At 39.1% G+C, this 17,203-nt stretch overlaps 1 protein-coding gene across 2 annotated transcripts in view; it reads right to left on the bottom strand.

The window, feature by feature from the left end:
- PAX2 (paired box 2) overlaps nucleotides 1-17,203 on the bottom strand; it is a 176,492-nt gene that overhangs the window by 108,112 nt on the left and 51,177 nt on the right. For both annotated transcript variants that reach the window (XM_081329249.1, XM_081329248.1), the window contains exon 4: nucleotides 4,659-4,744. In XM_081329249.1, coding sequence (XP_081185375.1) covers nucleotides 4,659-4,744 — 86 coding nt within the window. The remainder of the gene's footprint in view (nucleotides 1-4,658; nucleotides 4,745-17,203) is intronic.

Raw genomic sequence — 17,203 nt, 5'->3', positions numbered from 1 at the left:
TGAATCTGTCTTAGCCTTTTGATAGCCTTTACAGGAGGGGTCCCCAACCCTGGTCTGTGGACCAATACCAGGCCACGGCATGCCAGCAACTGGTCCGCACCAACAAGGAAAGCCCTGTCTGCAGGATGCAGGCAGCACACAAAACCATGCCTCCTCTGGTCTATGGAAAAACCTCTCTTCATGTAATCAGTCCCTGGTGCCCAAAAGGTTGGGGGCCTCATTTAAAGAGTGTCATCAGATCATTTATCAGTCTTCTCAGATCTAACTATTCCTGGTTTCCTCCAACTCTCTTCCAGACTAGTTCCTATTTCCATTTTTCTTTATTTCTTCACAGAGTGGTGTCCAAGATTTAACACAAAAATCAGATGAAGTGCAAAAATAACTTCCTGTGTTTGAGATGTGTTTGAATATTAGTAGCTCATGTTGGGAGTTGGTTTGATCTCCGGGCTTGGCGATTTGGCTGCAAACTTCCTGTGTTTTAGGAAATGTATTTTTGTTGATATAAAACTCTATTTGCTTTTTTTGCAATCACATTATCCAAGCCTGCTAAAAAAAGGAACATTCCCAGGATTGAATTTTGTGATATCCCACTTGATATCTATTCTTAATTTTGATGATGACCATTGATGAATACTTTTTGAGGTTGACTATTGGTGATTAGGGGGCTGGAAGCTAAAACATACAATAAATGGTTGTAGGAAGTAGGTATGTTTAGTTTAATGAAGAGGAGAACTAGGGAAGATGTGATAGCAGTCTTCCAAAATTTGAGGGGCTGTCACAGAGAAGAAAATAGGGACCACTACGGTGGGAAGGTAACAGCGTTCCGTGCGCCTTTAGCGTCTAGTCATGCCAGCCACATGACCATGGAGACGTCCTCGGACAAGCGCTGGCTCTTCAGCTTTGAAACGGAGATGAGCACCGGCCCCTAGAGTTGGAAACGACTAGCACACATGTGCGGGGGAACCTTTACCTTTACCTTTACACAGAGAAGAAGGGGTCAATTTATTCTCCAAAGCACCTGAGTATGGGACAAGAAGTAATGGATGGAATCTTATCAAGGAGAGATCCAACCCAGAACTAAGAAGAAATTTCCTGACAGTGAGAACAATCAATCAGTGGAAAGGCTTGCCTCTGGAAATTGTGGGTGCTTCATAACTAGAGGCTTTAAAGAAGAGATTGGACATCCATTTGTCTAGTAGGGTCTCCTCCTTGACTAGGGGTTTGGACTAGAAGACCTCCGAGATCCCTTCCAACTCTGTTATTCTGTTATTCTTTTTGAGCCAGGTGTATATCTATTTCAACTGCCTTAGGCAGTACTGAGGATTGTCACATAATCTGTTTGAAATAATTCCATCTTTTTGTTAATGCACCCAGAGACAAAAAATACTAAAAATATACCAGTTTTAGAGCATGACACACTTCCTTTTTGGAATTACAGAATTTCAAAGGAGAAATAGAATATTCAAGTCATTGAGCCTACAATCCTTCCTTTTTAAAGGATTTCAAACAGAGGTTAATCTCTATAATATTAATTTCACTGACAAACTGCTCTGTTTGGAAGTTTTCTAGCAATCAGGTGGAATCTGCCTTCCTGTGACTCAAAGCCATTAGTCTCATGATTTTCACAAAAGAAAACAAGTCTTGGCCATCTTCTTGTGACATCCTTTAAGATTTTTTTTAAGATCTGTCCTTCAGTCATATTTCTCTCAGTGCTAAACATATCCAGCTCTTTCAATCTTCCTTCATATAACAGTCTTCTTATTATCCTCATCATCTTTCTTTGTTCCAGTTTGGCTGAATTGTTTTTAAATATGTCCCCAAAATGGACTCAGTACTTGAGGTAGGATGAGACTGAAGCAGACATGGAAATCACATTTTTGTTGATGTATCTTAACATTGAATTTAAGTTATTATTAAGGTAATTGGCTATATTGCACCCTTTTGTAACTTTTTTGAACCATTATTGTTTGCTCATATTCAGTTTGCAGTCTATGTTTTTGAATACATGCAGAGAAGAGCAACAAGGACTGTAGGCTAAAACATGAAGAATGGTTGTAGGAATTGAGTATGTCTATTATAGTGAAAAGAAGGACTAAGGGTGACATGATAGCATGACATTTGAGGGGCTCTTACAATGACAAGAAGGTCAAACTATTTTCCAAAGCACTAGAAAATAAGACAAGAAACAATGGTTGGAAACTAACTAAGGAGAGAAGCAACCTAGAACTAAGGAGAAATTTCCTAACAGTGAGAGCAATCAACCAATGAAATAGCTTGTCTTCAGAAGCTGTGGGTACTCCATCACTGGAAGCTTTCAAAAAGAGACTGAAATGGTATAGGGTCTCCTGCTCAAGCAGGGGGTTGGACTAGAGGACTTCCAAGGTCCCTTCCAACAGTGTTATTCTATGTTTTATATTCTTTGTTTTTAATAAGCACATCACTAAGCAATTCATACATAATCTTTTATTCAAGATGAGATCTCCTTAAATATGATACATTTAATATCAATAATGTCCTATATTAATTTCCAGGCCTACTTTCCCACATGATTTCTCTTTTTAAAAGATTTAAAAATCCAAATGTGTTGAATATTTAGTTGAAACAAATAACAATTTACTTTAGTTATTTCCTTGATATAATCTGTGTACTAGGAAACTCTGAGTTGGATCTCATGCACTAAATTGTGAATTTGGTTGTAGTGTTCCTCATGCTTGTATGGTATTTCATTTTCAAATGGCTGTATTGCTGTTCATGTTGGTTCTTCTGCAAAGAATGGCTATAAGACCTTTTCTTCTTTCTGGCATTACCTAAGCCAGTGGTGGCGAACCTATGGCGCAAGTGCCAGAGGTGGCACTCAGAGACCTCTCTGTGGGCATGCATGCCATTGCCCCAGACTCACGTCCCCCCACAGCCCCCTCCTCACCAGTAGCCCCCCCCAGAGGAGAGTCACCCTGGGTGTGGCCCATGTGGAGCAGCGCAGCCAAACACATGGCAGCTGGGCAGCAGATGATGCTGCAGGGTGCGGGCGGAGAGCGTGGCCACCATGGCGCTGCAGGGCCACCTGGCCGATCTGCGGTGGGCCATGGATGGCCCTGAGGGCAGGTGGGGTGAGGGCGGGGGTGGGTGGGTGGAGCGGAGCGGGGGTGGGCAGGTGGAGTGGAGCGGGGGTGGGGCGGGGGCAGGGCAGTTTTTGGGCACTCGGTCTCTAAAAGCTTCGTCATCACTGACCTAAGCTTTATTTACATAAGAATCCCACTGTTATGGCATTTTAAAAAAGAGCCTTGGTGGAGCAGTGGGCTAATGCCTCCTTAAGTAACACCAGCTGCCTGCAATTAGTGCAGGTTCGCATCCCACCAGGCTCAAGGTTGACTCAGCCTTCCATCCTTCCGAGGTAGGTAAAATGAGGACCCAGATTGTTGGGGGCCATTAAGCTGACTTTGTAATAATGCCACTTGGGGTGTGTGTGAAAGCCCTAATAAGCAGGCATATACAGTACATAGAATGAAGGCTACTGCTAAGCTTGTAAGCCGCCCTGAGTCTTCGGAGAAGGGCGGGATATAAATGGAATTAAAATAAAAAAATAAAAAAAATGCCATAAAATATGACTTTTAGGAAAAGCATGTAGAGATAGCCCTCAACTTACAACCATTCAAAATTATAACAGCACTGGAAAAAAAAGACTTATGATCATTTTTCATGCTTATGACCATTGCACCCTCCCCATGACCAAGTGATCAAAATTCCTGACATAAATTTATGACAGTTGCACCATCTCAGATCATGTGATTACTATTTGTAATCTTCTCAGCCAAATTCCAACAAGGCTGGGGATTTCTTGTGGCTGAAGGCTACATCAGATAGGACTATTGACTGACATGGGCTGCAATTCTCTCATGTTTGGGAAGTTAAAACTGATTGTTTTAAAGTTTCTAATACATTTTTATATATTTTACAAACTATGCTACAAATTCCTAGCAATCACAGCTGCAAATGGCTCCAGGGCCTCAAAAATAAGCCATCTGTTACCCACCATTATTTAAGATACATATTTTCTCATACACCAGCCCCAAAAATATAATACTAAGAGATGCAGTTGAAGAAGGAAAATTTGGGGTAGAAATGCAACTGGCAAAAACTCTTATCCTTTGATGAAAATAAATATTTTCTTAAGAGGAACAACTATGGGGTTTCATTACATACAAATATACTTTATTTCAATCCTTGGAATAGTAACTGTCTGAGCCTGCATTGATTCCTGTCACACACTCTTATTCAGAAAGTAGTAAGAGTTATTTTTCAGCTTTAAAAACTATAAAGAATTGTGGGCAACAATTTTATGGGTAAAATAAGACACCATTAATACAGAAGAGCTCTTTTATTCAGAGAAATAAACTTTCATAATATTATGGAATAGCACATCAATTGTTGTTCAAGGGGATGTCCTGCATGATGTATAATATTTAAGCATTTCATCAAAAGGTTAAATGAAACATTCATTCATAAATTTTAAGTGGTTTGGGATCTGAATTCCAATTCAGCTAACATCAATCCAACTAGATTCCATACACTAGGTAAATAAAGTCCAACTAGAGGCTTCTTTAGTATTAATGATGCTTTCATGATATTTTTTAATGTTACCTAAACAGCTTCCCTCTTACCTATAGTATGTCCAGGTGCAGTTACCCCTGTTCCACTCCCATCCGGTGTTGGGTGGAAAGGCTGTTGTACTTTGGTTCTGATGATCCTGTCACCATAACACAACAACACAACACATTAGTCTGAGATAGAGGCACTACAAATAAAATATTTGATTTTATGAGTGGGTAGATTCATGCACAGCAGCCTATATATATGTATACTGATAAAATAATAATGATAACAATAATAACACAATCATTTATTATAAGACCAAGAAATTGCAGAGTATGAAAAGACCCTCTGGTCATCTGAAACATTTTATCATTATTTTTAGTTATAAATAAATTATTATTTATAAATAAATTAAATCATTTTATTTTTTAACAACTGATTAATACTGGGCATCCATATTCATTGCTGGTTCACCTAGGAGAGAACTATGGAACTGTGCAGCTCCTCTGCACAAATTATTTCCAAAACAAATTATAAAGCGAATTGCAAAAAGGGCCAACCTGACATCATCTAAGGAAATAAGATTCATAGATACCCAGATACAAAAGTGTGGAACAGTTTTTAAGCAGTTGGTTTCTATGCACTTAGTAAAGGATGCACAGCTTGTAAAATGTAAAATGTAGGTTGAATATAGATCTGGATGAGCAAGTACTCAAGGAATGTACAGTATGTTAATGCTCAGCATCAGATTAGAAGGTATCAAGTGGTATACCATATACCACTGGGCTGTACTATTCAATATATTTATAAAGGTAGTAGACTCCCCTCTGCTAGATGTAAGAATTGGGTGGCCATTTGTCATACACGCTGCAATAGAGTTTCTTGTACTGGGTAAGAGATTGTACTAAATGATCTCCTTCAATCCTTACATTGTATGATAAATGAGGAAAAGTATATAAAAATATTAATAAATTTTGTGAAGATTTTAGAAACCACATCGGAGACACTCATGAGAAAAAATCAATTTAAGATTGGAAATGCAAGGCACTACCAACTGAACACTTACAGCTAGGTGAATGCATATGCACCCACAGATGCTATAACTAAATTTACCTTGCAACATCATTATTGCTGATAAATTCCAAAAACTAGAAAATGATTAGGAATTTGCTACTCAAACCCTAACCCTAATTGCTGGTTTTGTGACAAGAGCAGCACCTGGCCACTTGACCTAACTTGAAAGTGTATTTGCAAGTTATGAAAAAGCTTTCTGCTCATTTTGTATGATCTGAAAAACTCTTTTTCTATTTGAAAATGCAACTGAAAATATTATTTGGAGGACTATTTAGAAATGTAAACTTCATGTACTATCTTATGCTCAACCTCCCATTTTTCTTTATCTTAAGCAAACTGGTTTAAGAATTTAATTATAGGAGTCAGTGTGACATAATTGTTAAAGTAGTATACTAGGGCCAAGGAGATCCAGGTTTTAGTCTTCCCTTAGGCACAGAAGCCAACTGAAATGACTTTAGGCCAGTCCCTCAGCCTCCCTGATAGTAAGCTAAAAATTCTCTATTTATTAACCCACCTTGGTCCTCCATAATAGATGAACCTTCAACAAAGGGCTTTCATCCTGCGGTGGAATGTATAATGTCATTACATAATATGTCAATATATCTAGGAATGCTTTTGTTTGACACATGAACTGCATTTTTTTCTAGGTCTTCCTTCCTTCCTTCCTTCCTTCCTTCCTTCCTTCCTTCCTTCCTTCCTTCCTTCCTTCCTTCCTTCCTTCCTTCCTTCCTTCCTTTCTTTCTTTCTTTCTTTCTTTCTTTCTTTCTTTCTTTCTTTCTTTCTTTCTTTCTTTCTTTCTTTCTTCCTTTCCTTCCTTCTACATTCAGTAATTTAAGAAGTTAAAGAAAACAACCAGTTACCTTAAAGGTAAAGGTAAAGGTTCCCCCGCACATGAGTGCTAGTCGTTTCCAACTCTAGGGGCACCTCATCTCTGTTTCAAAGCTGAAGAGCCAGCGCTTGTCTGAGGACGTCTCTGTGGTCATGTGGCCGGCATGACTAGACGCCAAAGGTGCACAGAACGCTGTTACCTTCCCACCGTAGTGGTCCCTATTTTTCTTATACAGTTTCAAAACTAACATGAGCCTGAACATCAGACACAAGCAGGATGTTGCTGCTTAAAAGGTAAACACTATTTTGGGATGAATAACAAGAGCATGGGATTCAGATGACGAGAAGGAATGGTTTCATTCTACTTAGTTTTAGTCAGCTGCCACTTGTCTAGTTCTGATCAACTCAGTCTACAAAGAATAGCAACAACCTGATGCAACTTAAGAGGAGGGCTACAAAAATGGTGAGGGACTGTTGAAATTAGTTGGTGCACTTAGCCTGTAAAAGCAAGAGAAAGGGGAGATAGGAAAGCAGTTTTCCAAAGATATCTGAAGGGATGTCAAATGAAAGAGGAGGTGGTATTGTTCTCTCTTGCTTCAGTTGGCAGGACCAAAAATTCCAGGAAAGTAACTTCAGGTTACATACTAGAAGGAATTTTCTGTAAGTAAAAGTGCCAATTTATTTATTGATAAATTTATTTGATTTCTACAGCCATCCATCTCAACAAGTGACTCTGATATAATGAAATAGGTATTTCGTGAAATAGTATATTCACCTTAACTGCAAACCTTCAACCATAGACATCTGTCTAAAGTATTTTGCAGTCTTACATAGAGCAGTTGGGTGGACCTCTGAGTCATCTTCCAATTCTTTGACTCTACAATATGTAGAACCCCTGTTTGCCCCTGAGCTCAATCAGATCAGAAATCTGTTCCTAAAAGGAGATTGTTATTTGGAAGGTGCTGATCTACTAATCGACCATGTCATTTCAGAATTTGTGCATAAATGTGTGCACTGATGAAAAAAAGATGGAGGCTCTAGCTGCAATGTCTCCATGCTTATTGCCACATGCTTGAAAAATATCATTTCAATGACAATTGAATGTGTGGACATAGTGTCTCTCTGTCCCTTTATGCTTAGTAACAGTTTCTCCATTAAATCCTCTCACACTGTTTGATTTTCTCCAAATGGATACTCATGCTCTGATAGATTTTAATTGTAATTGTCTTTTTCTTTTTAATGGATACAAATTATTGTTTTTAAATCTCTTATTGTATAGGGTTTTGTAAGCCACTGGGTCTTTGTTGATTAAAATGACATAGAAGCCTTAGAAAATAAATACAGTAAATACATTTAAAAACTCATATTTGGCACTCTCATCTGAGTGTCAATTTCTTTTTCCTCTCAGTCTGCAAAGATGTCCATCACCCAAAAAAAGAAAATCATAATCATTGACATCATTACTATTACAATTTATATGCCCTTTCACCATGTCAAACTTTTCTGGTGATATACAACCTGCATTACAGCTCACTGCCATGTAACACCTGTAGGTTAGGCAGAGGCATCGGGCCTTGTCTTTCTCTGTTTCCATTCTTTGCAGAAAGAGAAAATCATACTGTATGGAAAACCAAAAGTTCCAAAATTCATAAGTGCCTGGAAAATTGGCGAAAGTGAAGATGTTCTTCAAGGTAACGTCCCTGGTTGTGGGCCCTACAGATGGGTAGACTTCAACTCCTACCTAACTCAGCAGATTTGTATACTGCTTTTCTCTCCAAAATAATATTCAGGTCAGTTAGGAATTCTTTTATCTGATTTTTTACTGTTTCACTTGGATTTAAAATAAATCATTACCCTTTAGCCAGTTTGTATTTGTTTTAAACAACCTTCTTGAACTTCAATTCTTGAGCATTTTAACCATTAGCAGGAATATTTTGTGTGGACCTCAAGATTACTCATTGAAGAAGTGCATCAAATTCTTAACATCTGGCCTAGTTATTTGACAGACCACCTATACAGCCTGCTCAGTGATAGTTACCAAAAAATGGTAGACTTTTTCTCTAATAGTATCAGTTTTTCTTATTAAGTGTGTGGCCAGATATAACAATTTCATTTCCAAGAAAAACAATGTATTTCTAAGAGCAGGTGTCCAGCATAAAGTGTTGCTAATGCAAAAATTGTATCATGTAAACCGACTACAAAGGCTGACTAAAAATGTAAATGTGAAGTCCTCTCAAACTTTGATCCTGAATATTTACTTCTCTGACTATCAAATACAACAGACATTCTGTACACAATTCTGTATTCTATAGCAAAACTTCTGGCTGGGGACTTCTGCGAGTTGGTCCATATAGCTTAAAGTTGCTGAGCTTAAAATACTCTGTTCTAAAGGATGCTTGATGACATTTCCCAGATGAAGAAACAAGCACATTGCTCAAAGAAGTTTCCAGATTTCACCCTAGAGAGTTGCAACCAGCTGGGCAGACAATGCTGAGGAAGACTGATTATCTCACTTAATAGAACGCTGTGTTCTACATCATGGAACTTCTTCCCTGGCAAATCATATGATTTATTTTTTTTAAAAAAATGTGACATTCCTAAAAATGTTGCATCTATTTCATGACTGGCATATAATCAGCACACTGGGTGCCAGACAAAAAGCTTTGGATGACACTTAGAACATCTGTGTATTGACAACATTTCTATATTTCAATTACAAAAGGCCACGTTGCTTGGATTCTACATATACTACTTGGATTCACATATACTATTGCAATACATTACAACATCTTAAGTTCTTGGAAGAACTTAATTCATATGATGGCCAGCCAGTGCTAAGAACTAGCAGCTGTGATTTCATGTTGTTGTGTGCATCTTCATCATCATGGTATATATTCAACTTGTATGCTGCCTGCCAATGACTCCGAAGAAACTAGCAACACAAAAGGGAAACAGGTGTGTTGTAGCTTGTACACTGCAGTTTTGCCTCTCCCTGGAAAAATTCTCACAGACATCTATAAATCTATAGAATAGATAAGCATAATGATGCACTACACTGGCAAGATAAAAGTTTAACACTAATAAAGCAATTCATTTAAGTACATGGCTAATAAATAAGTAATTACATTTTAAATAACTATACAGTTAATATTTATTCCCCAGAAGATATCACAGGACATACCAGCTAACCTGGTATTCTCACACTAATCTAAACAGACTGAAAGACCTGGAAAGAAAGCAAAGGAAGATCACAAACTGGCTAATGTAATGGCCTGAACTTAAAGAAAGATAATTGTTCCAAAACACAACTAATCAAAGAATTGATAAGAAAGGGTTTAATCCCAAGAGAAACTCAAGATCCATTCTGGGAATCACCAAGCCACTTGGAAGCAAGGTTCTTCAGAGCAACTGTCCAAAACAGTCAGCCAAAAGATACTTTTCTCACTTCAAAATAAATGGTGGAATTAGATAGAAGAATGAAGAGACCCCCCCCCTATATCACTTCAGGCTCCCTGAAAGGCTTTAAAGGTAAAGGTAAAGGTTCCCCCGCACATGCGTGCTAGTCATTTCCAACTCTAGGGGCCGGTGCTCATCTCCATTTCTAAGCCGAAGAGACGTGGTGGCTCAGTGGGTTAGGATGCTGCGCTTGTCGATCAGAAGGTCGGCAGTTTGGCGGGTCCAATCCCGAGTGCCGCGTAACAGAGTGAGCGCCTGTTACTCGTCCCAGCTTCTGCCAACCTAGCAGTTCGAAAGCATGTAAAAATGCAAGTAGAAAAATAAGGACCACTCTGGTGGGAAGGTAACAGCGTTCCGTGCGCCTCTGGCATCTAGTCATGCCGGCCACATGACCACGGAGACGTCCTCGGACAAGCACTGGCTCTTTGGCTTTGAAAGGCTTTAAGACCAGCTAAATAAACCTTCTGATGAATTTAATATATTTTGGAATATTAAAAGATAAAAATGAGCAATGCTGGTATTGTTAGCAATGTTATGGTAAAAAAGAAAAGTTGCTGAATAGCATTGCAGGAAATAATGCTACAAAACACGTTAACAGAAATAAAACTAAATGTAAAATGCACAACAAACAGATAAAACCAGAAAACTAACAAATTATTGTATTACAGCTTCAAAACAAGACAACCCGAGGAGGCCAGCTACCATATTAGATTGTAAAGACGTCAAAAATGTGAAAAGGTAAATTGCCCAAAAGATAAAGGAATACTTCTGTATTTGGGAGGATTCCCCAAAGCCACACCAGGCAGAAAAGAGAGCTAAAATGGGAATGATTCAGGCAGGTCTAGAGATGACATTAGCAGAATGAACAGGATTCAAATGTGATTTTGTTGTTATTTAATAACACAAAGAATTTATTTAAATTAGGCTAGAGGGCAATAGAGGGCAAAAGTAATACACTTTTTTTTTAAAAAAGGATCAAATGAAAATCTATTTAAAAAGTTTTACAATACATTTTAACTTTAATCCCCCTCCCCCACCCCCACCCAACCCTCCCTATCCCTTCCCCCCATTCCCTCCCCCCCCCCGACTTCCCAGAGCTAAATACAGGGTATAAAATCAAAAAACAAACATAAGCAATAAATGTTATCAGCAATAAACTATTAGTTCTATCTCCCTCTAGCTCATGTAAAATGAATACAAACAATATTAATATTACAAATAAAGTAAAAAAGAAAAAGAGAAAAACAGAAAAGAGCTTTACTCAGAATAGATTTTCTTAATCCCAGTCCTTATTCATATTAATTTCAAAGAAAAAAAATAAACAAATTCTCAGTTACGCGCCAAAAGTGCCTATCTATTAACCTTAATAATCTCCAACCAAACTAAACCATAATCAAAAATAATTCTTGCATGTATCACACCAAATGTCTCGCAGTTCCAAGTCATCCTTGAGTTCAAATAAAAAGAGTAAAAAAAAAAAGGGTTAAGCAGTTTGTAAGACAACTTGTTATTAATTAGGAGCTTGCATACCCATTCTTAGTTCAACACACACTTTTAGTCCATAACCCTAATATACTTTTCTAACAAGCAAATAACATCCATCTTAAATTGTGTTAAATATTAAAAAAAAACTTTCTTTCTCCTCTATGATAAATTTAATCCATTAAGATACTAATTTAAAAATTTAATCAGCAATCTTAATGCCCCAAAACTTTTGGAGCACGTCTGTCATGACCCCCAAAACTTCTTTGGACCGCGCCCCTCCCACATCTTCACTGTAAATACACTTTGGAGATTCCATAACTATCTGCTGGTCTTGCTCTTGCTCTCGTCTCGCTCTTCTTAGGGCGGCACGCGTCTTCCTCTGGCCTCCTGCAACATCCAATGAAACTGTATCTTGATCCACTCCAACACCATTGTCCTCTATCTGTCTGTCTGCAACATCTTGAAGCTTTCCCTCGCCGTATCCCTTAACAGCTTCCAAAAATGATAGGGGGGTTGCTTTTAACACATTGCTATAAAAATCACGTGCCTGGGCCACAGTAACCAGACGATGTCTTTTACCTTCATGCGTCACCACCAGTCCAACTGGAATCTCCCATCTAAACTTAATATCACATTTCTTAAGTTCCTGTACTAAAAATGCAAAATCTTTCCTTCTCCTTAAAATCTTCGGAGGAATCTCTTTTAAAACCAAGACTTCTTGCTCAGCCACTACCAGTTTAGTATCATAGGCAGCTTGAATAACTTCATCTCTAATTACTCTCTTTGTAAAATAGACCACCACATCTCTGGGTAACTTCCTTTGTCTTGCAATCCATGAATTTACACGAAACATTTTGTCCATATTTCCCTCAATTTCAGATGCTGGCTGGCCCAATACCCCTTCCAGAGCCTCAGAAATCAGCTGCTTTAAATCTTCTTTACAGTTCTCCTTTAAACCCCTGATTCTAATAGCATACTGCATCTGATGATACTGAGCAAGGCTCAATTCTCCGTCCATTTTATCCCTTATATTTTCATTTTCTGATACCTTTGCTTCTAATATAGAGTTCTTTTGACTGAGATCCTTCACTTTTTCATCCAGCTGTTGCACACATTCAGCTACAGATTCAATCATAGACAACATGTCCACCCACATTGCTCTAAACTTCTCTTCCATCTTCTTCTCCAGTTTCTCCTCCAACTTTTTCAGCTTTTCATCCATCATGTCAGACATCAATTGTGAATGCTTTCCAAGAGCATCTTGTAAATCCTTAAGCGTCAATGCCGGAGGAGGTGCAGGAGGAAGCAAAGCTTGCAATGAGGTCTGTTGCACCAGGGAAGACCCCGCACTCCGAAGAGCTTTAGAAGTTTTAGCCGCCATCTTCCCCCACTTTCACTTATTGCGCACTTTCACTTTAAAGCTATAAAATCCATTGAGCTAGAGAGTAAAGATAAGAGTCCACATCACCTTGACCTCCTGTACCGCTCTGCCTGCATCTTGATAATCAAAAGTATTTCCTTTTGGCAGGGGTGGTTGCTAACGCCTGGCTCTGCTCCATAAATCCCGGAGCAGGGGCGCTGCGCAGCTCGGAGCAACCCAGGCTTCGGGGGGGCTCAATCCTTCAGCCGCCCAAACTCTCAGCTCAGGCGGCCCCGGAGAGCTCAACCCCTACCTGGGGCCTCACCCCCTCCTCTTCTCCCGAGGAGGGGGCTTCAAATCCATCTAAACAGCTGATCGGCGCTGTTTACGATGGAAAAACACAGCTGCGGAGCGGGCAGCCTGAAAACGGCTGTCTTCGGCGTCGCGTCGCCACCGGAAGCCGATCAAATGAAAATCTAGACCAGGGGTGTCCAACTCGCAACGTCATGTGACGTGTCGTGACGTATCGCGACTTTTTTGCCATTGCCAGCAATGAGGTGGGCATTGTTTTGCTATGATGCATCCGGCCCGCAGGCTGGCAGTTTGACACCCCTGATCTAGACATTTAACACTTGTTACAAATATATTTAAAAACTGCATAATTAAAACTAGAATTATTAGCTAACAAACTTTGCTATTTCATTAGCCTTCTGAAAGTTCTTAAGCAGGTAAACATGGAGAAAGAACCAATATGGTAAGAACAACATCTCCAACCCATGAAAAAAGGCTGCTTCTGCCTATTTATTCTCAGCTCTATGTGCCATTGCTTACAAAGGGATGCTCCTCTTTAACACAAATGCTGAATGCTGTGTGCATAAAGCCATTTTTAAGTAATTCATAACCGGAGAATTTTCCCCATTTCTTTCCCTCAGAACATCTAGTGATTAGGATTACAGCTACTGTTCTATTTAAGAATACTGGCTCTGCAAATGCAGAAAATAATGGGACCTTATAATAAACCTTCTCCAGACTCTAGCACAGGGGTCTTCAAACTTAGCCCTTTTATGACTTGTGGACTTCAACTCCCAGAATTCCTCAGCCAGGCAAAGGGCCAAGTTTGAAGACCCCAGCTGTAGGAACTGAAATGGTAGTTTCTAATCTTATTGGATTTATGCATGCATCTTGATCTATATGTTTGAAGAACCCTGTTCTAGCAACAGTATCATCATGTCCTGCTCATCATAGCACAAAGATAGCCTCACTAACAACTTTAGAGGATATATCTAGCAGTCTTAGACCTTTAATAATGATGAATTTGAATCAAGAAAGGGACCCAGGTTCTGACAGATTTCACATAGTTGAGACAGTATTTTCTCTTGGTTTTATTACTTGTTGTAGGTGGGGGGGGGGAGTTCATTTTCACATTTCCGTGCCATTTTCATATTCCATGTACACTTCTGGGCTCTGCCAGCAACACAACACAGCATCACAAATCTGCAGGGTTTTTGACACTGCTACAGAGCTGTTGCTAGCAATTCCTTTGTAACTTTGCTGATTTGTGATACGTGGGAGCTATACTGCAATTGAAAAGAGTCCTGCTTACTGTCATTTCCCTCTTTAGCCTGAGTATCACTCAAAGGCCCAGTCAAAGGGCACTAGCTGGTTCAAGTGTTGCTGGCCATGGCTGCTGGGTGCTAATACTACTTTGCATCAGTTAGTTGCATCTACTGGCTCCTCCTGACATCTAGAACTTCCATCCCAGGGGCCCTTCTATACTCTTCAAACTCATACCAACACACTTTAAGGTCAATGATTAATTATTGTTTTTCCCACTGGCAAAAGAGGCTTGGTAGGAGAGGAAAAGCAGCTGGACAAGCCACCAATCATTGCTTTTAAAGGGTCAGAGATTATAAGTTTAAGAGGAATGCCTGTCCTTGAGTCAGAATAGAGTTCTGCCATTATGTCAGCATGCTTTTCTGCTGATTCGGGGACTGGAGGAATGCTTGCTAATTTAACTCTTTACTTCAAATTACTGGAAGTACTTTTGGAGCTGATTAACCCATTTTGCAGCATTTCTCCCATCTGCTTTGACCTCAAACAAGAGGAAATAAGCCAGGATTACTTCTCCCAAAATAGTTTCTCTATGTACCTACACAATTACTGTGTGTACCTTTGAATAATCAATATATCCTTATTTTTGATCTTAAATAAGATCATTTATAGAAGCATGCATTCAATAATTAATCTTTTAAAAAGAAAGGGAATCTGAAACATGAATTAAATTCTTTGTGAATCTCACCCAGAAATGAAACATTTCTTTACAGAAAGCATAGTTACTATTATATTTGTTAGCAGCACAAGATATACAAATGGCCAACATTTGACTGTTTGCAAGGAAAAATCTGTCTCCAGTAATACAATTTAAAACATCTGTTCAGCATAATGCAATGAATGTCTACACTCAGAGGAAGTTTGTTTCAAAAGAGCAGACTACAGTGAGAAGCCATGGCCATTATGTCCATATGACTTCTTCAGGAGTACCTGGTTTTTGCATTCTTCTGGACACCCTCAACCAAAGCACCTTAGGGCAGAGCACAGGGGAAATGTCCCCTCCACTGTAGCATTGAGATAACACAAAGCTTGTAGTGAAGGAGGTATGTTCTAGAGCTATTCTGCACTCAAACTAGGAAAGGACAAATTTCACCATTGTTCTGCTGCCAGGCTGCACTATAAAGTTCTGCATGTGTGAGCATATTGATCCCGCATCTCTGCTCATGCCTCCCCCTGCAGCAGCCCCAGGAAGCAGTGATGGGGTGCAGGAAAAGGAATGGAAATAGAAAGCTATAAATTATTTGTGACAGGAAAGCAATAGTGCCGGAGAGATACGCACAAGTCCTGTGTCACTATTAGATTCCTTTTAGCCTGATGACACTCTAAAAGAGGTTAAGTGTCTGATGGAATCCTATATGTGGGGGGCTGGAGCAGCCTGGGAGCCAAGCAATCCATGGAGAGGGCTTATATCAATTCAGCAGGCCAATAATATTCCTTTCATTGATCACAGCCCAAAGTTCGAAAATCTCATTACAGCTTGTCAGACCTGGAACTTTTCAAAAATCAATACAACAATATAATGTATGTATACTTAGTATAAATGTATCTATTCATCAGTCTGTGCATCCAAAATCTGCCTGAGGTGTTCTGAATTAAACCTATCATTTATAGAATATTCTGTTATATAATAATATGCTCATGGCAATGAATGAGTTCTGAAGCCTCTTGACAAGCTTAGTTAACACACAATTAAAAGTGTTTCCTGCTATTGAGGCCATTGTAGATAACAGCCAAGCTATGGTCACTGAACTAAGCTCTGATCAACAGACACAACACCATGTAACTTAACTGCAACTCAGTTAATCTTGAGAATACTGCTTGTTTTCTGAAGAGACAGCTAAAACCTTTTCCAGTGAAGTTGCCCAAGCCTTCCAAAGGATCCAGCTGGTTTCGCAATTCAAAATGGGCCTTGGTATGTACTTCTGGGCATTGTGAAACATCTCTTCCAAAAGCTTTGCATAGACTTGCTACTCAACTTTTGCAAGCCTCCTGACAATATAGCATGTTATGAGCTACTTTCCCAACTTCTGACCTCATAGTCTTAATTTTGATCTCTCACTGGGCAGTAATCTGTATCTACTTCTACTTTTAAACAAACACAATGCATCTTTTTTTTTTGCCATCCTCTTCCATTCTGTGGCTCTAGCATCTAAAATTCAGTCAAGTAAACCCATAAAAAATAAAATCTTCTAAACTAAAAAACATGATTGGAAATGTTTTGGGAAGTCTCCTGAACAAGGAGAAAGCCAGCCTCATCCACAAAGGCATGCTAATTTTTATTATATTGAAAAAGCAGTGTAAACTGTTGGTATTAAACAAATTTGTGTCAGGACCTACAGAGAGTGCCCTATTGAAAGTCTTAAGAAAGCAGGGCATGTGGGATAGAAGCAAATACTTTGCAGTTAATTTTGGACTGTGAATCATGCTAGGTTTATTATACCACAGTGAGAACTTTGAATTCAGCCTAGAAAACAAACAGTAACAAGATATCAGTAGCAAGATTCATCCATATGGCTGCATTCTGAGGCAATTGTAATCAGTAGACCATCTTCAAGAGTCAACCCCCCAAAAATGGTTTATAGTGCATTTTGAATGAAATCCAAGTGCACGTCACCAACGTCAGGTCTCTCTCTCCTCCATTAAATAGGCACACCTGGCTTTTTAGCTAAAGATTATTAAAACCTCATTGTAAATGATTCAGTGAAGCTGACCAGAATCAGTGCCTAATCCAAGGAAACTCCAAAATTGCAACATTGATCCCAAGAGGGAAATACAACATTTGGAGCTGAAGCACATGCC

The sequence above is a fragment of the Vipera berus genome (genome assembly GCF_964194415.1).
Source record: "Vipera berus genome assembly, chromosome: 5".
NCBI lineage: Eukaryota > Metazoa > Chordata > Lepidosauria > Squamata > Viperidae > Vipera > Vipera berus.
The sequence above is the reverse complement of the archived record's forward strand: the minus strand, read 5'-3'. Positions and strand labels throughout refer to the sequence as shown.